This window comes from Leptinotarsa decemlineata, unplaced genomic scaffold (genome assembly GCF_025532065.1).
Source record: "Leptinotarsa decemlineata unplaced genomic scaffold, Ldec_3_MD MMD2_tig00004307_RagTag_RagTag, whole genome shotgun sequence".
Classification (NCBI taxonomy): Eukaryota; Metazoa; Arthropoda; class Insecta; order Coleoptera; family Chrysomelidae; genus Leptinotarsa; species Leptinotarsa decemlineata.
The window spans coordinates 5,506,536-5,530,780 of NW_027412606.1; the positions used below are offsets into that span (position 1 = coordinate 5,506,536).

Here is a 24,245-nt window from a genome sequence, read left to right on the forward strand (position 1 = left end):
TTAGTATACAACAGGCCTGTAGACGTCTTTGTCGCCTATAAAAACCTATAAAAATGTTGAAAAAACTATACACTTTTGAGCTTTCACATCGACTCTTGAAGCTGTCAGCTTCGTATCTTATAGACAAGAAACAGTATGTAGTTTATAAGGGATGGGAATCAGGATTCCTTCACAAGATCTGGTGTAATCCAAGGGTCCAAGCTAGGGCCCCTCTTCTTTTATTACTAATAGATGATCTGCCAGAGGTAGTTCAGGACTCGCATGTGCACTATTCGCGAAAGATTTTAAATTATTCAAGGATATCAAAAGTCAAGATGTGATTTTGCTACAAAATGACGTAGATAGAGTTTACGAGTGGTAAATCGCCTCACATTCAATGTTGACAAATGCTTTAGTATGTCAATCACTAGAAAAACTACGGAATGACTTTCAGTAGAATATAAACAATGAATATTTAGCCAAGAAGACAGAATGTAGAGATTTGGGAGTTACGTTGAATGAAAAACTCAGTTTTGAGCAACATATGACCAACATTATAAACAGAACAAATAGAACGATTGGCTTCATTATCAGGAGCTCATTCAAATTCACAAAAATATACACATTACTAACACTTTATAATGCATCTGTCCGTAGTATACTGAAATATGGTGCAATAGTATGGTCTCCTTATTATTCACTTCATAAAAATGAAATTGAAAAAGTACAGAAAAAATTCTAAAGATTTCTACATTACAAAAAACATGGTTAATATATTTTCAATCTTAGTTATCATACTTCCTTGAATGAAGTTAAATTCACAACCTTAGAATTTAGAACAAGAAAATCGCTTTTCTATTATTTTTCTATAAGCTATTGCATAACAAAGTAGATAATCCATACTTGTAAAAAATTTATCTGAACTACAGTACATACTTCAATAATAGAAGGAAATATAAATTTGTTTCGTCTAAACCTCGAACCAACCTAGGTTTAAATTCTCCAGTATTCAATATCTCTATATCATCTCCTGATGATGCTGACTTGGTCAGCGAAACTCTCGTCAAGAGACAATATTTTGTGGGAAAGTATTTTCATCAGATTGAAAAATTCTATCAACATAAACTTCATGAAACTGCACACAATTGTAATATTGTCCCAGCTCTTACTATTTTGTCTATGCCTATTCGGATTGGTGTGGTCATACACAAAGAAAATTGTACCCCATGTAATACTTACAAAATTCAAGTTTGATATTATGTCTAGCAGGAAACTGTCTGGCAATAAATGTCAGATGTCATACTTTTACATATTTCATACATTAAAGTATGACATTTATCATTATCAGATAGTTTTTGGAAAGTCCAACTTCCACTTCTGTAAATGTATGACATTTATTATTTCCAGAGAGTGTCTGAAAGCTCCAACCCTGAGACATCCTAGAGACCAAAACAATTAGGCATCATCTCAAGGAAAAAAATTGTCGAATACTCCATATACCTTTCGAAAATAAAAAAAAAAAAACATTTTGCAAATAATATTTATTTGAATACATAAGCTCATAATATTCAATGAACTAATATAAATTTTAAGCAACAGGAAATAAAAATATATCTGTAACACACAAAACGATATAATAAAAATAGTTTCATGCTATACATTCAAGTCCATCTGATTAAAATCTACTGAATAATTTTCAATCATATTTATATTGTTTATACATGTATCTATTTCCATTACTATCACAAATATATTCAATAGAAAACGTTTTGTGGAGATTTATAGAAAATCGGGAAACTTAAATCTTAATTTTGGACAAAAATATTTTCATGTTTTCTAAACAAGGAAGTTTGCAATTGGACAGTGGAGTAAATATTTAGTAATATTTCATAATATTCAATACAGGGTATTTTCACTTGTGAAATTTTTCCACTTCAATGATTTTAAGAATCGTCTTCAAAAATAACTAGAACTCAATAAAAATGCGTATCGAAAAAGGACTCAAAAAAAAACTGGAACTCATAATCTATTGGTCGTTCGAGTAAAATCATCCGTCTTAATCGGCATCTTTTTTCCAACACCCTGTAAGAATTAAAGATGTATCTATCTCATACAGGAGAAGTACCAACATAAAAATCATTGTGTTTCACCTCTATTCAATCAAAACTAATGAGTTCAGCCGTTTGAGCTTCTCCATTTTGTTTTCTTTGGGGACTAGCAGGGGGAGCCCCAGCCTGTTGAAAATGCGGAGGCATCTGACCTGGTTGGGGCATTTGACCTGGTTGTGGCATTGGACCTTGTTGAGGTATTTGGCCTTGCTGTGGTATTTGATGTTGGGGCATTTGACCAGGTTGGGGCATCTGGTTTTGCTGTGTAATTTGGCCCAAAGGAGGCATTTGACCTTGTGGATGCATTTGGCTTTGTGGAGGCAGCTGACCTTGCTGTGGCAATCCTTGATTCTGTGGGGTAGAACCTTGTCCTATAGGTCCCTGATTTTGCCCGACACCAGCTTGATTGCCCATTGAGATACCTGGAACCATCATATGCTGCTGAGGAATTCCATGAGGAGCAAACTGGGATTGTGGAATAGCTGCCGGGTTATTAGGAGCTGCTGAAGGTTGTGTTGCACTTTGTGGAAAACCTGGATGGTGTCCGAGAGTGGGGTTATGTAATGACTGAGGAGGTAAGGAACCTGCAAAAAAAATGTCAATCAAAACCTGTAAAAAAATGTGAAAATATCCGAATTGCGACCAACAAGTCCAAAATACTTGAAATGAATTTGAATAAATTATATTCAAGGGGTTACTGGTGTTTCATGTTTCATAGCCTTTCAAATATTTCAAATTCTGAACAGAGAGCAAAAAAGAATGTGACAATTAAAAAACAAAATTACAAGTTAGTTTTCACGATTTCAGTAATTGTCCAGAGCATTTTTGAAAGCATTAATTGATGGAGCACAAATTATATGCTCAGGCAGGCTGTTCCAGTGGAAGAAAACACGATTGAACAACACTGTGATGGTATCGCCTCTTGTGTAGTCTAACTTATACCCAGTCTCATACTGAACAATTCCATTAAAATGTACTTATTTCTTTGTGAAAGATTATTTGCATGCCTTATATAAAAAAGTTAATTTAGAAGTCGTTGAATATTGTATTTATCATGTTTTCACGACATCATAACGGAGGGCCGCTAACAACTGATGTTACTAAAACTAACATTAATGCCTGTGTAAATAGTACTTTTGTCTACCGATAGCAAACTGGTTTAATAATAACGAATCCAATATAAAATGGATTGGCTACATAAAGCCGGGTTTACTGAGTCGTTTAAATACCTACTATAATTTATTTTAATAATTTAGTCACTTGGGAATATACAACTCCAACAAAATTTTGGTTACACATTTGATCAGTTTGCTTCTAATTATAGTAAGATTTTTCTTTGTTCAAAAAGTACTCAATAGACCTGTGTCATGATAGAATAGAATATTTTATTGGTGTTAAAATAAACATTAAGTTTTTACACAGGTCAATACAGCACAGATATAGAAATATGACTTATAAATTATATAAAATATATCAAAGTAGATACTTAGGTTTCACAATATCAACAATTTAAAGTTTTCGTTTCATTTTCTCAGAGACAGATACAATAAATACAACATTCTAAAGTTTACATTTCATTTCAAATTTACTGTTAAGGAATTCATCTTAGCTATAGAAGGCTTTGTTTGTTAAATAATCTTTCAATACAATCTTCAGTTTATTTGTTTCAAGATACCTGATTTGGCAAAGTAGTTTGTTGTAGAACTCTGAAGCATAATAAAGTGAAGCATTCCTAGATTTATATAGTCCATGATTATTCATTCTTATATTGTCTCTTTTCCTTGTGTAGTGATTATGTACATTGCTTTGAGTTTTGTATTGACTAATATTTTCAGGCATATAGACAATGCATATGTATCTTGATGGAATGATCATGATTTTAAGATCAATATAAATACAAATAATACATTATTTGTTATTTATTTGATCAAACCAAACAAATTAATGCCTTGAATAGACTGCTGTTATATTTTTGAGGAACGGGTGAACATTTGCATTCACACAGCTCCGATATCCATCCCTGTGCACAGTGCTTTCTGTTACTTGAATAATTTGAAAATAATCACAAACTTCACCCCTAACTCCGTAAGAGTTAAAATTCACAATGAAATTTTGGTATTTATAGTATCAAATTTGTTATCTCTGAATAGTGAGACACAATGGCCATATTTATTAAAATTCAATTCAATTTTTAGGTGTCTCAAAGCCTAAAGTAGCAGCTTTAGTATTCATATGAAAAACCCATCTGGTTTTCGAATCAGTTGAATCAATTTTAGCCTGTAGTTTGCCACTAATTAATGATCAGCACTGCTATAAATTTCATCCAAACGAAATAATGAATGAGATGAAGTCTAGAAATGATTTTCTCACCATGTGGTGGTCCGTTTGGATGTCCCATTTGTGATGGAGCACTATGGGGTGGGATCATATGCTGCGGAAATGGGTATGTATTGTATGAACCAGCAGATGGTGCGGTGTTTGGTGGAAAAGGTGATGCGTGAACTGGAGAACCCATATATCCGTACTGAGGAATCATGTACTGCTGTTTTTGCTGTTCTTGTCTCATCTGCATTTCCCGTTCCTGTTCCTGTATGCGCTGCAGAGCCAACTGCCTCTGATATTGCAAATATTCTTGTTTTTTCTTACGCATAACATCTAGTTTGTGCGCCATTTGAAGTTGTCGCTGACGTTCGGCTTCTTCGGCTTCCCGGCGAAGTTTTTCGTTATGTTCTTCACGTAGGGCATCTAGTGCAGCTCTGGCATCCTTAACTTGTGTGAGTTTGTCTTGGAGGCATTCATAGTGGATGCGATTGTCATCATGTTCTTGAATGTAGTGCAATAGTCTTGAATGCATGGCTGTGATATTCATGAAAAGGGTCTGGACACTTGTATCATTTGCGATAGACCTAAAAAAAATAATATTGAAAAATTCTCCAGCAAGTAAAATATAATGATATCTTCCATCAATGGTTGTGGTGAATGAATATCACAACCACTGATATAACCACAATTATTTTTTGTGTTACGTCACATTATCACCATTACAACTTCTACCAAGCTTTGAATGGAATTGGCTGATAATTGAAAATCCAAATCAAAATTTACTTATATAGTTTATTGTGATTTTAACTATGAAAGTTTTAAAAACCGCGACACGTATTTCGCTATATAATAGTTTTCTCATTGGTTCTGCATGAGGAATTCATTTCTCCAGAATTGGGATCAATTTGTGTCATTGCAAATGACGAAAAATAATAGTACCTTCCAATTTAACTCTAAATGTAGAAACATAACAATAGGTGTACCACAGAGCTTCATATTAGGTCCTATTTTGTTCATTCTCTTTGTAAACAGCATTGACTCTATAATTGAGGGCAGTAGTTATACAGCACCTGATACTAAAATTTTAGGAAATTAATTTTCAAGAGCAATAAGTCAAGATTTACTTTTCAACGCAGATACAACACAGGTTATTCGTATTCACAATTGCCAAAAAAGTTGAAAACCTCCAGTTCCATGTAAATAACAAAGCTTTAAAAAGTAATGGTAGTAGTGTTGTTTTTAAGTATTCATCTGGATTAATTCCTGAATTGGAATAGTCACTGCCAACATCTGATATCTGAATTCAATTCCCTGAAGCATCTTTTTATCAATTTCAGTTATTTAGTGTCTATATACTATGCTCATGTAGACTCTAGAATTAAATATGATGTTTGTTTCTGGGGAGAGTCAACTTCAGCACAAAAGGTATTTGTTGCACAAAAGCGCATGTGTTTGAAAATATTCACCACCAGTATATGAGAATCACAAACCAGTTCCATGTGCCAAATGCGAAATTAAAAATTAATTACACTGGGCCAGAATACATTGGTCCAAAAATTTACAATAATCTTTCTGAATATATGAAGGCTTCAAAGCAACTGTATAATTTTAAACAGACACTGAAAGCATATCTGTTAGAAAGTTAATATTATGTAGCAGATTTTTTTTTATAATTCACATATCTCTTCTTCTTTCACTATTGTCTCATTTATTTTTCATGATTAACTTTATCTTCATTTTATTGTGTTGACAATTTCCTAAACAACTTTATATTTTCTTTATGAAAATAAAGTATGATTATTATTATTATTATTATTACTATTCGGTAGTGAAGACCGCAATAAACTGTGTTAGTAAGTACCAAAAACTTCTCTAACAGGCGAGAAAGTGTTTATTTCATGGAAAGACATCCTACAGACCAGCCGAATACATACTCAAAACAATCACATTACTCAAATGTGAACAGCATATAATTGTTCTGCAATAAACAACTGACTAGTAGATTTATATAAAAAAATAATGGCATTCGTTGGTACAATGAGATATAAAAGGTATGTTATTGATGTGGAGCTTCTATCTAATAAAAACAGGCCTACTTCTTCATTGAATTTGCTTGCCTAGAATATGTCAAACTAATTACATAACCTAAAGTCATAAATTTTCAAGCTAATTACGATAAATTCTAATATAATTTACAAAGAGTAATAATAATCGATTCAAAATAAAAAAAAATTGTATGCAGCTACAAAAGAGTGAATTAAAATAATATTCATCAAAATACAAATAAGCACAAAGAAAACAGAATCGAAAAAAAATTTTAATAATAAAGGGAACGTGTTCTTTACGTGACAAGCAGAAACATAGCAGATACTTGTCAGGCTTGTCAAGAATTTCCAAAAATTCAAGATGGTTTATAATTTCATGAGTAGTGTCTTCTTCCTACAATGATTCGTGGACCCTACTGGAGGGTTAATGAGATATTTCAAAAATATATAATTCATCGTGTATTCAAACAGCAGTACTCACCTTCCTCTACTTGAATTACTCTTCATCCTATTGATGAATATTTCCACGTGTCCTCTCAAAGTCTTTATAAATTCTTCCAGATCGTTGTCAGGGATTCCATTTTCTTTTACTTTGAATTTCGGTTCAGTATTTTGCAATGGAGCTGTGGCTGTAGCTGGAGCAGAAGGACTAGACGACACTGTATCAGTTTGTTCACTTGTTTGTACTTTCTCCCAGTAGGATCGATTTAGGTACCTTGCCAACTCTGGGTTGGTTTGTTCTTCTGTAGGGGTCGATGGGCGCACAAAAGGAGCCGGCTCAACTATAAATATTTTTGGTAAATGAAAAAGTTTACATTACTCTATCATTTATGTTTATTGTTGTAAATCATGCGTTAAAGAAAATAACGCCGGCCGCCACTGGTTGCCATAAACCAATCGTGACGTAGCTAATAGCGTGCGAATGTTCCCTGCCGCTCTAGAAGCAGCGAGAATAATGCTACAGATTTCGATGGAACTTTGGCGAAATTTCTACTGCATTCAATTATGATATACAGGGTGTCCCTGGACTTCCTCTTTTCCTCTCGGGAATGTATAGATTGGGTCAAAATATCACCAGTACTTCATATAACTTTTTTCCTAAAATCCTTCGTTACCAAGTAACGAGCCCTCGAAGTTACAAAATGAAAAATGTTTTTCTTTGATAACTTTTCAAGTGAATATTCAAAATCATCCAAATTTTGGTAATTGACTAAACAAATGAATTTCTTCGATGAGCTTTCATGCAGGAGTCAGTTGTTTTGCTACAAAGTCAGGAACGGACTACCCCCGATGGTCCACACCCCATAACTTTGAAATGACAGATATTTTTCAATATTTTTCAACAAATTAAGGTTACTTGGACAATTTTATGAATAAAAGTACTCGTGTGGAAAGTCGATCGGAGCAACGAGTCTTGATAAAAATGTAGTTTCACTCGACGACATCAAACCCGCTCGTCCACCATTATTTGAAATGAATAATTATCAAAGCAGAAATAATAATGATAACGTTAATTCAACAACATTTATCCTGAGATGTCTACCATTATTCGAAAATATTAGTTTTTAAGGAAAATGGAAATGATAGGTAAAATGTTCATAACGAATTTTTATAATGCAAACATGTTTAACTAACGAAACTCAAGAGCCTCAAGAGCAAACAGAAATGAAAAATCCGCTACAGAAACTGCTCGATATGACCACCTTCTCTCTCTATACATTTTCTTAGTCTGCGAAGACACCCTCTCTGTACTTGAAATAGCATTCCAGGGTCGTTTCGTATGGCTTCACAATGTAATGTTATTCTATTCAACAATGCATCTCTTGTGTGAATAGGTGTAGCGTAAACAAGGCTTTTTAGATGCCCCCACAGAAAGAAATCCAATGGATTTAAATCCGGAGACCGCGATGGCCATGAATATGGCCCACCTCTATCAATCCATCTATTGTGGAAAATATGGTTCAGATGGTCACGCAAAATCAAACTAAAATCAGGAGGAGCGCCATCGTGCATAAACCACATATCTCTTCGGGTTTGCAATGGAACATGTTCCAAAAGTCCATTCAAATCGTTCTGAATGAACTCCAAATAACGTTCTCCATTCAATCGGTCCTGTAGAACGAATGGTCCTATAAGATGGTTTCCTATGATACCAGCCCAAACATTCACGTTGAATTTCCGTTGGTGTTTGGTTTGCAATATCCCATGGGGATTTTCTTCGGCCCATATATGGAGATTATGAGAGTTGATAACTCCATCTATACTGAAACCTGCTTCATCAGTGAATAAAACTCGATCAATAAAAGTCACATCCTCTCTTTGCCTATCCATGAACCAATTGGCATATTCCAGTCGTGCTGGAAAATCTTGAGGTGTCATGGCATGTACCTTCTGGATGTGAAATGGGTGGAGCAGTTGTTCCCTAATTATTCTATGAATAGTGGACTTGGATGTATGGAACTGTTCTGATAGATTTCTGATGCTTATTGAAGGATCATCAGCGACGGCTTCCAAAATATTTTCCTCCAATACAACGGTACGTACAGTCCTAGGAGCGCCCTCACCACCTTGTTTTGTCAAAACTGTACCTACAATAATATCGAAATGAAACAAAGTGCTCAAATTAATTATCAATTATTACATACCTGTCTCCCTCAAGCTGCGATCGACACGCTCGAATGTTTCTCTTGACGGTACCGTTCGATCAGGAAAATGCTCGGAATACAGACGACGAGCTTCTGCAGCATTACAAAATGCTCGTCCATAAAATACATGCATATCTGCATATTCATTGAATGTAAACTGTTCGGCCATATCAAAAAAATTCAAAATATCCTATAGAATATTGACAATACAATGATAGTCATATGACAACGCACCACTCAACAAAACAAAATCGCATTCCAGTTTCTCAGTTTTTATCAAAACTTTCTAAAAGGTTTTTTTGTCAACATCTGTGAAAGAAATGGAACATAATTATTCCCTGGATATTTTTCACCTGATCATGTTTTTGTAGTTCATTCGTTTGCTTTTTATTAGTATAGTAAATATTTTTTCCGATGTGCGTTTTTTCAGCTAAATTTAGATTCGTGTTAAAGAATTTCTCCCATAAAATTATAATTATCAGTGAAACTCCTCAACAGTTTAGCTGTGAAGAAGAATTTGAAACATTCGAATGTTGAGTTTCATGAGATTCAGCTAACTGATCAACACGAAACGTGATTATTCCACACGTATTATGTACATACAAAATATGGAATTAATTCGATATTTCATAGTAGAGTAGCTTGTTAGTTTAAAAACACCACGAATCTACAGAACTTGATATTTCTTTTGAAAAAATATCTGCTATCACAATTGTGACTTAAACTTCCATATAGGTACTGTACTTTTTGTTTACGACTTCATTTTAGCATACTTTGTATTATTCCAGTTATAAATGTTGTTGAATTAACGTTATCATTATTATTTCTGCTTTGATAATTATTCATTTCAAATAATGGTGGACGAGCGGGTTTGATGTCGTCGAGTAGAACTACATTTTTATCAAGACTCGTTGCTCCGATCGATTTTTCACACGAGTACTTTTATTCATAAAATTGTCCCAAGTAACCTTATTTTGTTGAAAAATATTGAAAAATATCTGTCATTTCAAAGTTTTGGGGTGTGGACCATCGGGGGTAATCCGTTCCTGACTTTGTAGCAAAACAACTGACTCCTGCATGAAAGCTCATCGACGGAATTCATTTGTTTAGTCAATTACCAAAATTTGGATGATTTTGAATATTCACTTGAAAAGTTATCAAAGAAAAACACTTTTCATTTTGTAACTTCGAGGGCCCGTAACTTGGTTACGAAGACTTTTAGGAAAAAAAGTTATATGAAGTACTGGTGATATTTTGACCCCATCTATACATTCCCGAGAGGAAAAGAGGAAGTCCAGGGACACCCTGTATAAATGCTAGCCAGGAGCGTATCGACAGTCAAGTGGACGTTGCAGTGCGGTACGCAAAGTGATCTAGTGAAGACATAGACATTCAAATAATAGTTGAAGTGTTTGTTGTATTCAAAGTGAAATAAAGTTAAGTTTGATTATTCAGTGTAGTCAATTATTGGGGACCCACGGGGAAAAACGCAACATTATTATTGTCATTAATAGGCATTTTTGTTTTGTTGTTATAAACAAGGTTTGTCCCAAAAAAAAAAGTTGAATGTTCACATTTCGCGGAAAACGTACATTTGATTAGCGATTTTTCATTTTTTATGTTGGTACATTCGTCTCGAACATATGTTCACAGTTTCAGCTGCGTCATCATTTCAAGTGCTCAAAAGCACTTTGAATGATGACAGTGGCATACGGTGATTGTACTCTGAGTCAAAAACAAGTTTACAAGTGGTACAAGCTTTTCACAGAGGGTCGAGAAGATGTAAATGACGACGCTCGCCCTGGACGTCCCAGCACATCAACAACCGATGAAAATTTGGAGAAAGTGAAGAAATCACTATTAAGATGTCGGATAGAAGAGAGGCAAATCTCCAACTTCTCTTCGATGTTCCAGACTATCAAGGTTGCAAGTGAGTTCACGTCTCCAATCAGGTGGATGGCTCTTTTCTGAATGGAATCCAGCAGCTTCAGGGTATGCTTAAGGGCATAGCTTCATACATTAGAACAATACTTCAAAGAAGGTCTGAACTGAGCTTTACAAACTATCAAAAGTTGCTAGGGTGTGTACAATTTTCTGGTTAGGAACAGTGTTCCAAGCTTTTGAGAAGCAGTCTTTGCAATTCCAGCGACATGATTGTGCCAAGACAACAAACCCCCAACAAACTCATCGAAGCAGAAAGCGAAATTGTTTGTCCTGGCTTTCTACTTGTCCATCTTCATACATACGGTTTCCTTACTCGTTTCTTGATCTAGAGCAAGAAAATGGTACCTGCACCCACTTGGAATGACTAGCTCTTGACCTGCAGAGGCAACGGAGCAGGTCGGTTCTTGATTTTTTTGTAGAAACTCAACTAAAAGTGCTGAAAAGAGTTACCAAATCAAAAGCTCTTATTCGGACGCCGTCTACAGAAGTTTCTAAAAATGCTGTACCCATTTTTAACACTCATCACTATAGACAAACTTAGTTGGGAGTGTTGGTGACTAACCAAATTGATTTCTATGTATAAATAATCAACATGGGTTCTGCCAGAAAAAATCTACTTCAACTAACCTGCTGGTGTTTGAGGAAACAACATTGAATGTCTTGGAAAGCAGAGATCAAATGGATGCTGTATACACTGATTTTTTCAAGGAATTTGATGAACAAATTAAAATAATTTGGACTCTCTCAACAAAGTCGATCGTGGTTTGAGAGTTTCCAAATTGACCGTACTCAGCTAGTCAAGATAGGGTAGCTACATCTCATATAATTCAGGTTCCATCAAGGGTACCACAAGGATATCACTGTGCACCTCTCCTGTTCAACATTTTTGTTAATGATATAGCCGAATGTTTTGAGAACAACGACTTTTTAATGTCTGCAGGTAACTTTAAGCTCTTCAGACCAATAAGATCTTTGGAGGATGATAATTTATTACAACAGGATGTGAACAACTTGGTTAGAGGGTGTAATGAAAATAATTTGCATATGAACATTGATAAATGCAGTTATATCAGTTTTTACAAATTAAATAGGAAATTTAACACTTCATATTCTTTCAAGGAAAACCAATTAATGTATGTGACTTAAGTTAATGACCTAGGTGTTATTATTGATGAGCAGTTACATTTTGCAGAACATGTAGAGTATATTGCAGATCACACTTCAAAGCTATTAGGTTTCATTTAACGGAACTGTAATCACCTATCTGTTAGACCCATTAGAACAATTTACTTTGCATTAATAATCTCTTGGTTAGAATATGGATCAATTATATGGTCACCATTTTATAAGAATCACTGCTCTACATTACAAAAAGTTTCAGAATAAATTGTAAGATTTTGTGCATATAAAATGAACATTCACATAGAAAACCATAATTACAACTTTTTTGCAAATGCTCTCAACTTCAGTTCACTAAGGAAGAGAAGAGAAAATTCTGATATAATATTTATATACAAATTAATTAATGGTTTCAATATATGCACTGAACTATTTCTAGTTTTGAAAGTTAAATATGCTTTATTGTCTGAAGATTCATATATGTTGATCAATTGTATTTGTATTTTCACTTTACTCTATGTATATGGGGATAACATGTCTAAATGAATGAATAAATAACTAAAAATCAAATAAGCGAATGAAAGTCACGTACTGTAATCGATGACATGAGTAGATTACACTCATTAGTACATAAGGTTGCATAAGATTTTGTATAATTCAATATTCATTAAAAGTAGTTGTTTCAAAAATATTTTTCTTTCATGTAATTCAATGTTTATATGAAAGTAGTTGTTTCGAAAAGACTTTTTCTTCCAGTTTGTCTGAAAGTTACTTCTTTGCATGATATACAAATCTTTGCATAAAGTTTATTTTGAAATTAATTGCTTTCTTTCTCTCTTTGGAAGATTTCCACATTTTTTGTATGAAGATGGAAAAGTAAAAAGCCAAAACCTTTCTTTTCCAAAAGCATTGTCTGATATTTGATGTAGTTTTTGAGTTATGGTATCATCTGGTTGCCTTGCATACAAATATGCAGAGAGATACAGAAGACAAACATGATTCGGCAGTTGAAGTCGAACCTTGGCTTTGCAACAGGCCATCATCGGTACCCTCATACATCATTCAATATTCGAGTTTTGAACTTTCTGTTGCTTTGCCAAATGATTCAAGATAATTTATTCTGTTGAAAAAATCAAGTGCTGAATTATGAAAAATGAAGCACGTCAACCTATGAATGAATGAATCATCAAATCAAAGATTGGTTCATGTCAAATTGAATAAAATTGTATTAGAAATTTGATTTTCTATGATCACAATAATCAACTTTTTCATATTACCTTTGGTACTATACGGTATGGAACTAGTTACTTTGAATTTTTCTTTTTCTTTCGCTTCTGCTTCTGACTGGCTCAACGCTAAAGCTAACTGCAGTTCTTCTTCTTCGCGTAGTTCATCTTCATTTTTTTTAGGAGGCTCCTGAAATGAATAGCATAATTAGTTGACTTTTGCCGGAGTAATTTTTTATAGTTGTTTCAACAACATCTGAATTACACAATTCAAACGTTAATATTCCATTTTATACTTATTTTTATTGTATTTGTCCCTGTTTTATTCAAACCTGTATTAATTGCCAGTTTTTATCTATACACCATTAGTTATGCTTATATTTAAATCTACAAAGCTTTGTCAATGGGATACAAAATCTTCTGACAAATAAAGTATATTTTGATTTGATTTGAATGATCTTAGAAATGAGAAATCCAACTATACATATATACAGGGAAATGTCAAATATAGCGTTATAAACATTTACAATGAATTTCCACTCACTATTCCAGTTTCAACAATAAAATGTCGTTTGAAGAACTACCTCGTAGAAAAATCTTAAATGAGTGTTATTTATATATGCCTGATTTTATGTTTTTGTTTTGTCTCAAAACTACGTGTGTGATAATGTTAGATATGTATGATATTAGAAATATAGCTTGGACTGACCTGATTTTGCTGAGCCAAAGAACTCTTCAAATATTCTGCTGGCAATTCTGATTCTGTTTTCAATAATGCAGCTTTTGAAGCTGCTGAAGGTTTCAGAGTTTCTTCATAACAAGAGTCACAGACTCTAACCTAAAAATATAAATTCAATATTTCTGTTATCTAGATAGAACTGTGTAACCAGTAGTTTGAAAACTTACCTCTTTCTCGATTCCATACTTAGGTAAAGTAGATGTTTTTGTTGTACACTGTCCACAAAAAACCTGACCACATGCCCGGCAATGATGCTTCCTTTGCATCAAAGTAAATGGCACCCTACACCGATGGCAAACATCACCGTCAGTCCATTCTGGAGCAGTGTCAGCTGAAAACATGGCATCTGTTTCCCTCAAAACTGGAAATTTGTATCCTTCGAATTTCATTGTGTTCATCAAGTCCTTCAAAGGAGATTATACTAATTAGATCAGCTATTTCACAATCAATAATATAGTTTCTGAATCATACAGGGTGTTTTGAATTAATGTATAAGAAATTAGTGGGATACAAAAATACCACATCATCAAGCCTAAATGAGGTGGGTTGAAAAGTTCGTAGGTTAACACACAGATGGCGCTACTAGTAGTACAAATTTCACAGCCATCGGATTTTTTGTTTGTTTGTGGGATAGAAAATTTTGAGTGAAGTAACTTTTGTTGGTTTGAAGAAAATTAATAAAAAGAAATTTCATGTGTTAATAAAGCATTGCTTTACGGTGAAAAATATATTGTTGAAGCCAAGGCTTGGCTTAATTAACATTATTGTGACTTTGCACCAGTAAAATAATCCATTGAGAAGTGGTTTGCTAAGTTAATAAAACGAGCTGTTACTGACGAAAACATAAAAAACATCATTTCACATCAGAATCAAAACGATCGTCCTCTTGAGTGGTCTGCACATGGTGAACTGACCTCAAAGCGTGCAAAGACGCAACAGTCGGCTGGCAAGGTTACGGTATCAGTATTTTGAGATTCGATTATCTTGAAAAGGGAATAACCATCAACAGCGATCATTTCATCAAAAAAATGCACCCGGACATAAATCAATGAAAACGATGGCAAAATTACATGAATTGGGCTTCAATTTGATTCGCATCCACCATATTCCCCAGATCTGGCCCCCAGCGACTTTTTTCTGTTCTCAAACCTCGGAGAAATACGCGCTGGAAAAAATTTAGCACCGATGAATAGGTAACCATCAAAACTGAGGCCTATATTGATGATAAAGAAAAATCTTACTATAAAAATGATATCGAAAAATTGTATGACCGATATAATTGTTATAACTATAATCGTAATAACTATATTGAATCATGAAATCAAAATTTATCAAAAAAAAAATTTCTGTTAGCCTACGAACTTTAATTACCCAAAAAAGAATAAACATTCTACCACTGATCAAATTGAAGGACGCCAGCAGGGCCTATAAATTAAATATGCTACAAAAACTACAAAATCGAGGGATGAGAGTAATCTTGAAAACAAATTGTCATACTCCCATAAAAAGTATGCTAGATTGTTCAAATTGGTTATCAGTTGAAAGTAGACTTTACTATTTTACAATGACTCCAGTATACAAAATTGTAAATGGAATGGCACCAGAATATTTGAAAGAGTACAACATTTATAATTTATAAATAAAAACATTTATAATTATAACACAAGAAATTCCAATGATATACATACAAACAGACCGGCATTCGGAAGTACCATGAACTCGTTATTTGTTAAGGGCTTCCAAGTTCAATGAATTACCAGAAGAAATAGAAAAAAATATCAATTTTGAAAGATTTTAAAACAGCACTCAAAGAATTTTTTAAAAAAGCAATAGAACACAAATTGTATAGTTATGTGGAATTATTTGGGACATTATTTTCAATCATCTATTGTTTTTAATTGTTCCCTAGGGTATTTCTATCTGTAATGAAACCAAATATCACTATTTTAATAATAATTTAATATATGTATCTATATTTCATTATCTATTTAAATACTACTTCAAATTAACATATGATACTGAAATATTTATATATAATCTTCATTGTCTAACTACATGCTAGTTCAAATTTAAAATTTTTTTAACTTATGACCTTGCTATTTGTACTTATTCATTCTATATTTCTATATTTGTATTTTTTTATATTTCATTGTGCTAGTGTTATTATTACACTCATAGATATGTATATTAGGTTTCCTATTTCAAATAAAGATATATTCATTATTTGATCAGTATTTCCGCCCTTACAATAGACCTGAACCACCCCTAACTTTGACTTTGTTTCGGACCAATATATTTCAAAAGATAATATTCTAGCACATGAAATATTCTTTTAGATCTTCAAAATTTCCTTGGTGTATGTCATCGTTGCCATAAAATATTATTCTTTCATAAATTGATTTTAGTTTTTAGAGATCAGTTTTCACAAGTTCAGTGATTTAGCTGTCCAACTGATCTTATGGAACATCTTCAAAACTATATTTTGATATAAAATTCATTCATGGAAAGTTACTGGATTCATGTTGAAATTACCAAGTAAGAGAAACTTGGATTACCGAACCTTGTTTGTGTACCTATAAGAACAGGAAGCCCAATTTTATTGATGTTCATTGCCTCGTTTTGTATATTGAAATGAACATTAATAAAATCTTGCTACCTGTCCGTACAGGTACACAAACAACTAATGGGTTGAAAATATTCAATCACCTTCTGTCCTATCTAAAAGGTGCATGCAAAAACAGGAAATTCAGGAAAGTTTTGAAGGATTGTTTTAATGAGAGAGCCTATTATAATTCATCAGAGTACTATCAAGATACTTTTTTATTTGACTTATGTCTGAATCTCAATACATTTTAAGAAATCAATATTGGAAATTTTTTTTAAATACATTCTTATTGGCTATTTTCGTAAAGTGTTGTATTGCACTATGTAAATACAAACTTTTTTATCTTTTTCTGTTCTTTTTTGTTGTATATGCATATGCTCAGTATCTACTTGAAAATTTTATTCAACACACTAGCAATGTATATTATTTTATAGTGTATAGTTTTACATGACTAGCTTCTTACATAACTAGAATCTTCAGACAATAAAGCATATTTTGAGTTTGACTTTGAGGAAAGTGTAAGACTGAGGACCTATGAACAGATGGACCACAGCTCATAATTTTGCTGCGACACCAATGCACACCATTTTTTCTGGGGGAGCAGTAACGCCAACGAAAGAGGTCAGTATTCAATAAGGAGTCTTGGGGAAAATAATCTAGTCTTTCTAAATGTAGGAAATAAACCTACTTTCGTAAATTAGAGACATCACATTTACAGTTATTCAACAAAAAATTATTTCAAATTGCCAATCAAATAATTCTTGGACAACTTATGAAATGTTTATTCAAATTATTGAAACAAAATTACCCATAGTTATAATATTATACCCCCTAACATTAGGCGACGAACAGTTGTGAACTATATAAATGAAATATTGTCACAATTCAAGAAATATCCCAGCCAACTATTAAAACTCATTCTATATGAAGTATTTTTTTTATAAAAAATGTAGATTTGCAACCTAAAGTTATAGCAGGAAAATGGTAACAACTTGAAAAAATGAAACAACTTTTATATAAACATTTTTCTCGTTTCGTGCGTTGCTTTTATACAAAACGGAACTAGATTGGATGTGCATCTATAAAAAACTATGTATTGACATTTCTCATATTTCAAAGCAAATCATGTATTCTCTTATACAATTTTCTTACCTTGAGAGCACCATGTTTGGGATTTTTTCTGAAAGCAAAATTCCATGCCTGAATGAGTTCTAACAGTTTTGTTCGAACATTTTCATGTGGAGTTGTCTTCGATAAATCATGTAAGAATTCGCAAAACAGTTTGGTAGTGAGTTCCTCGTGAACAACAGTTCCTGAAATATGAAGCGAAATATGTTACTCGAAAGTATTGAAAAAAATTAAATGATTTTCATCTGTACAATTGTAGACAAGGCAATGCCATTAGCCCAAGATTGACAAAGTGGTTCCTACATGAAGCTGTTTTTGATATATTAGTCATGCAACGATTTTTTTGGGGCAAAGAGTTCACCAAGAATTGTATACTTGACCCCAGAATATAAGGCCATATGAGAGATTTGATTGTACAAGTCCAAACATAGTAGTTTCAGGATTTCCCCTGATACTGTGTTACAGAGGTTTTCTATAAAAAAACAGTACAAAATCAGTTTAGATGATATATCATCTATGTGGTTATTTCACATTAGTTTTTAATCTAAACAGATCCCTAAAAATTTGGTATTTGACGAATTTTATAATGATTTTCTTTCGGTTAGGTTCTAACATATTTTGTAAATAATTGAACTGCCAGGGATTTATCAACATTTACGACTGTACTATTTTTAGCAAACCATTGGGATATACTTCTAATGGAATATATTTATTTTGTAGTTCTTCACATATTTCTGTGATTAGTAAATGTGTATCTTTGTATCATATGCATTATATAACTGGAAATCCTCTTTTCAAATTACTGGGAAGGTCTGTGATGTCTCCATATTTGTTTAGATTAGGTTAGACCTTATATATATATGTATATATATATATATATATATATATATATATATATATATATATATTTTCACAACGTTTCGGCAAAGTCTCATTTGCCATCTTCTGGTGATGTCCGGAGTTTTTCAACTAGACTAGAGTCTAGTTGACCAGCACGACCAGCTATCGAAAGTGCTTGCATATAATTAAATAGGAGTTATAAAGCTTCAAATTATTTTTGTAACAAATATTAATATTAAAATACTGAAAACAAAGGAAAATTTGTTACATCATTTAAAATATATATATACAAGATTTAAATAATCTAAGTACTTACCACAATTTTTGACCATACTCTCTAGAACCAGAAGAGCATATAAAGCACTATGAGGATTCTGAGACATTAGTTTTTTCTTCAAAGCATTTAGAGCATTTCTTGGTCTGAAAATGAAAAGGAAAGATGTGAGTCATAACATTGATTTTCCAAATATATAAAATTGGAAAAACTTTTTTAAATAAATTATTCAATATATTTCTTACTTTAGAACCAGGTTACTGAAATGTACTAAATTTGGGACAATTGACACTATAAACAAGATATGTAATACAAATTGAATGTAATTATGTGAAAAAACAATTATTTTGTTCAATTTTCTTTTAATCTTATGCCTAACAAATATTTTCCCAGAAATAACTTGACTTTCTGAATTTGATCGTAGGATAATAACGAAGATTTCTGATATGTCTTTACTTCTGACTCAGTAATAATAACTCCACACTATTGCAAAGATAAATATTCCAATCTTAGGTGAAATCAAAGTCTTCCTATTGTAACTATTCTCGCCAAATTAGGTAAGTGAAATAATGGTGAATCATCAATATTACAAACCTTGATAATTCTTAGATAGAGAATGTTTGACACAAGCGCCAACTTTTGGAGATATGACTTTTCAAAACACGCAGCTGTAGACGTTTATTTGTCTGCCACATCTATTTTTTTTCCATACTCATCAAATTAATTATTCATAAATATATTTTAATAATCAATCACATTCTGTTTTCTACAAACTTCTTTGCCACGTTATATGACAATTTCATGTGTGATTTTTTTTCTATTTGTATTAGCATCACTACAATATCAGAAATGTTGTATTAGAAAGAATGTGTTAACGCCAAATTGATATAATATTAAAAATTTCATTTTCTGGTATTTTTTATCCACATAATCTTAAACGAGTAATGCTACATTCTTTCTCGATACTTATTTTTATCACATGCAAAATAATGAGTTTATTTATTAGTTGAGAATATAAATGGCCACAGCTGTATGAATAACAAGGTTATCACAGTCAATATACCTAATGTAATATTATTATATTAGATACAGAACACGAACATATACGAATTTTTAGGAGTGATTAATTTTTGGGAAAGAAAGTTTTTGGCTTTCTACTACTCCATCTTGATACAAAAAAAGCATGAGGGAATCTTCCAAAGAAAGGAAGGAATTAATCAATTTCAAAATAAGTAACTCTATACATGGATGTGTAGATCATGCAAAGAAGTGACTTTCAGACACAAACTGAAAGAGAGTCCTCCTGAAACAGCTACTTTCATAAAAAATTCTTTCGAAACAAATACTTCTATATGAACACTGAATTATACAGAAGATACTTTTCTCTACTCAGTTTGTATTGCAAACATTCGTTGTGGAATAAAAATCAGATATCATTCGCATGAGTTCTACTTTAAATGAATGGTAACAAATTGCACTTACATGGAACATTGTCATCCTCACTGGTATACATCGATGTTTCGCCTTAAGACACTTGCCCCAAGGCTTTTCAGTACCAAATTGGATAACATTATAGAAAATATTAATATAGTACAAGGCATCTTTGCTCTATAGTCCAGGTAATGAATGGAAAAAGTCATTAATACCATATAAGGGATTTTCCGTAAGTAATGTCTATATATGTTTTTTGAATTTAGTAAAGTTCAGAGAACGTACTGGGAGAGGTAGGGCATTGTACATTTTAATATCAATAGTATCGCCCATTCTTTGTAAGCAGGTTTGTATAATCAAATTATCTTTATTTCTAGTATTGTGACCATGTATATCGGACACAACAGAGTAACTAATAATGTTTTGTTTGACTTATAGTAACTTTACAAAAATTATCAGAGAGTAAAGTGTCATTATTCTAAACGTTTTAAAGATTGGTTTGCAGGAGTCTTCAAAATTAGTTCCTGTAATAGATCTTACAGCCCTCTTCCGAATGACGAATATAACATTTGAATGAAACTGACCTGCCGAGCTCCAGACAGACAAGCCATATCTGATAATGGATTCAAACAGTGCATAATAAGTAGTGGATTGCAGCGGATTGGTTAATAAGTTGTTAAACTTTTCTTATAGCAAATACTGCACTATTTAGTCTATTGCAAATTGTATATATATGTGTGTTCCAAAGTAGCCTGACATCTACATCTACACCCAGAAATTTAGTGTGCAGCATGTCTAGGTCGTTTTCTACATTGTAGGATATTCTGGATTCAAAAATGAGACTTTTGGTTTTTTTTTCATTGAGTATGAGTTTGTCAAGAACCAGGTTTTTGCTTGTTCCAAAACTTCCCCAAGGATTGTAGCCGGACACTCCCCTTAATTGATACTGATGCCAAATGTGGTGTCATCAACATACAAAATTGTCTCGATATTTGAGGTGAATATATTTGGCAAATCATTAATATAAATAATAAAGAGAAGGGGGCCCAATATTGATCCCTGAGGAACTCCTCTAACTACTAAACTACTTGAAATCGATTGGACAAGTAGGATTTGATTAGTTTGAGTGCCACTCCTCTCAATCCATAGTACTCCATTTTCCTTTTAGATTGGGTGGTTAATCAATTAATTTCAAACATAACACTAGACAAACATTTTCAATAGTTAGTAATTGCAAATCTAATTTTGAACAGAAATCGATTTATCATGATGGAATTATGATATATAATGTCGTAAACTATCCTACTTATGCTTCCTGATCTTTCTAGGTGTCACGTCCCTTCGAGAATAATTCTATCGGCTTCCTAAGACTTTCATTGGCATATATAAGCACTACTAACAGGCATATTAGGTAAGTTTATTTGGAAGGGCTGTATGAAGTGAGCTAATAAGGCGATAGATATTTGAGAATGAGTCTGAAGTTCAGTTAAAGTTTTTGTGTTGTATTAACAGTGTAGTAGTGAAATAAAGTTTAGAATCATCTGAATGTTTTTATATCAAATCTTAATTTAACATTTTACCGTCTGCTCATATTAATTATTTTACTTGTTTTCTTTTTGAATATTTTATAATTTTCTAAATTTTTATTTTACTTTTTTATACCTTTCTGGGAAAGAAAGGTTTAAGCTTTCTACTTCTCCATCTTGATACAAAAAAATGTGGGAATCTTCCAAAGAAGAAGCAGTCAATTCCAAAAAAGATGTGTAGACCATCCAAAGATGTAACTTTCAGACACAAACTGGAAGAGAAAGCCCTCTCGAAACAGCTACTTTCATAAAAAAATTGAATTGCACAAAAGAAAAATACTTTCAAAACAAATACTTTTTTATGAACACTGAGTTATACAAAAAACACCTTCCTCTATTCAGTTTGTATTCCAAACATTCGTTATAGAATTGAATTAACCTCTCCTAAAAATATACCCCTTTCAATGTTTTATACCTATTCATGAACCTAATGTTGACTGCTCATATTAATTACTTCTGGTTTCTTGTTCAATATTTCATTATTTTGTTAAATTTGTATTTAGTTAATCACTATTCATAAACATTTAATGTTTCTTTATAAAAACAGAGGTAGTTCTTCATACTAACTTTTACGGCAGAGTATTTTATTATTTTTATCAAAATACAACAAATAGTTCTGTTCAAAAGTGATTGCAAGGAATTTAACAATTGCATATGTTATCAATTACCATAAGAGCACAATCGAAATATTGTGAAGTTACTGGGTATGAAATCTTTTCTTATTTTTTTCAATTCAATTCAATGGCAATACATTGTTTGTCAACTATCAAGACTATCGGTCTTTATTGCTATTTGTGATATTATAAATTTGTTAATTGAACTTGGTGAATTGACCCAACATTTGAAAATCGGTACTGTTACTCCTATTCATAAAAATAAGAGTTCTAAAGAATTCGGTAATTTTCAAACTCATTTTTTGACATTTTTGACTTTTGAATGGCAGTATCATCGAAAGTTGATGCTTGCGCCAAACGTAGAGTTTTCAGATTCGTGTTCGGTTACAAGAATACATAAATAATTATATTTTTTATAAATTTAGCATAGGACTCTTCGCCCAATAATTATCCAAAAAGTTATTACTTATCTATATTTTCCTGGCTGATGTGTAACACAGACAGAAATATAGCAAAAAGTGGAAGTGAAATCTGAACAATGTTGAAATATAGCATATAAATGAAAGAAACGTCGGTATCAACTTACTGAACATCATTCTGTCGGATTGTATCACATATTTGTAGAATTGAATCCCAATCTGGCTCCATCAACAAATGACTTGTAGCTTTCTCTGTAAATATTTGTGTTATTAGTATATATCAAAAATGTTCAACACAGCACTCACCAAGTAGTTTATCAAAATTTCCACTACGAAATAAAGACATTGTACGGGTCTAGATTTAATAACACCTAGAATTTATGAAAAACAATGTGAATGTTAGAGTATACTTCAACAAAACAACTTATTTTTCTACAATTGTGAATTATGAGTCATCACTGTTATCAGACTGATTAGTAGGGGATTTTTTGTGCTGATTAGTTTGACATGATCAGATGATTTTTGACATGTGAAGTTGATGTCACTTACCAATGTTGCCGTGTTTGAAGGTGTGTGTACGACAAATGTTAAAATATCAGATTAAACGCTCAGCCTAGAGATCTCTCCGGAATCTTTTGAAAGATGTTCTTTTTGATTGGATCGCTTGTATCTGTTACGATTTTTGTATGAAACAATCAATTTTTCTAGTTCTCGGAACATTTTCTATTTCGAAATTCCCATTTTGTATAACATTCAAAGTGATACTACTAATTTTTATGAAGTACCATGTCAAGATATCAGGCTTAACTGGTTCGCAGACTTCAATATCACTTTTAATTCTGGTCCAGATTCTAGAAAACGAGTTTTTGCAGAAATATATGAGCTGGGTAAATTATATAGACATGCATTGAAATCTGTTTTCCCGTTAACAAGTTGTCACCACCATATGAAAGACAACCCTTAGAAGTCGGAACTTGTGGAAGCTCAGGATTAACGGAAACTTTACCTCTTAACGTTCCATTCCTAACATGGTTTGGACGGTATAAGCAGTGAAAATCAATCGTCCGGCCGTAGGACTGGAACCACCGTTTCACATAGTGGCCTATTGAATGGATAGAATGAACTACTGATGGCAACCCAACCGGCTACCTTCCCACTTCAGTATTGCATCTTCTACAACTCATGAAAGATGTCATCACTAAATTGAATTCATTTCCTTCA

At 32.7% G+C, this 24,245-nt stretch overlaps 1 protein-coding gene across 2 annotated transcripts; it reads right to left on the minus strand.

The window, feature by feature from the left end:
- Positions 1 to 1,505: 1,505 nt before the first annotated feature.
- On the minus strand, positions 1,506 to 23,538 carry Hrs (Hepatocyte growth factor regulated tyrosine kinase substrate). Of its 2 annotated transcripts, XM_074178838.1 has the most exons (11): positions 23,331 to 23,538; positions 23,192 to 23,276; positions 19,017 to 19,120; positions 17,885 to 18,045; positions 14,295 to 14,531; positions 14,098 to 14,226; positions 13,440 to 13,578; positions 6,936 to 7,236; positions 4,458 to 4,993; positions 2,130 to 2,671; positions 1,506 to 2,061 (listed from the first exon to the last, which is right to left on the minus strand). In XM_074178838.1, exons 1-10 carry the CDS (start codon positions 23,368 to 23,370, stop codon positions 2,136 to 2,138), a joined length of 2,268 nt encoding a protein of 755 aa, XP_074034939.1. In that variant the 5' UTR covers positions 23,371 to 23,538; the 3' UTR covers positions 1,506 to 2,061; positions 2,130 to 2,135. The 2 variants fall into 2 exon arrangements, with proteins under 2 accessions (XP_074034939.1, XP_074034938.1); XM_074178837.1 differs by having other exon boundaries at positions 1,506 to 2,671.
- Between the last annotated feature and the right edge of the window lie 707 nt (positions 23,539 to 24,245).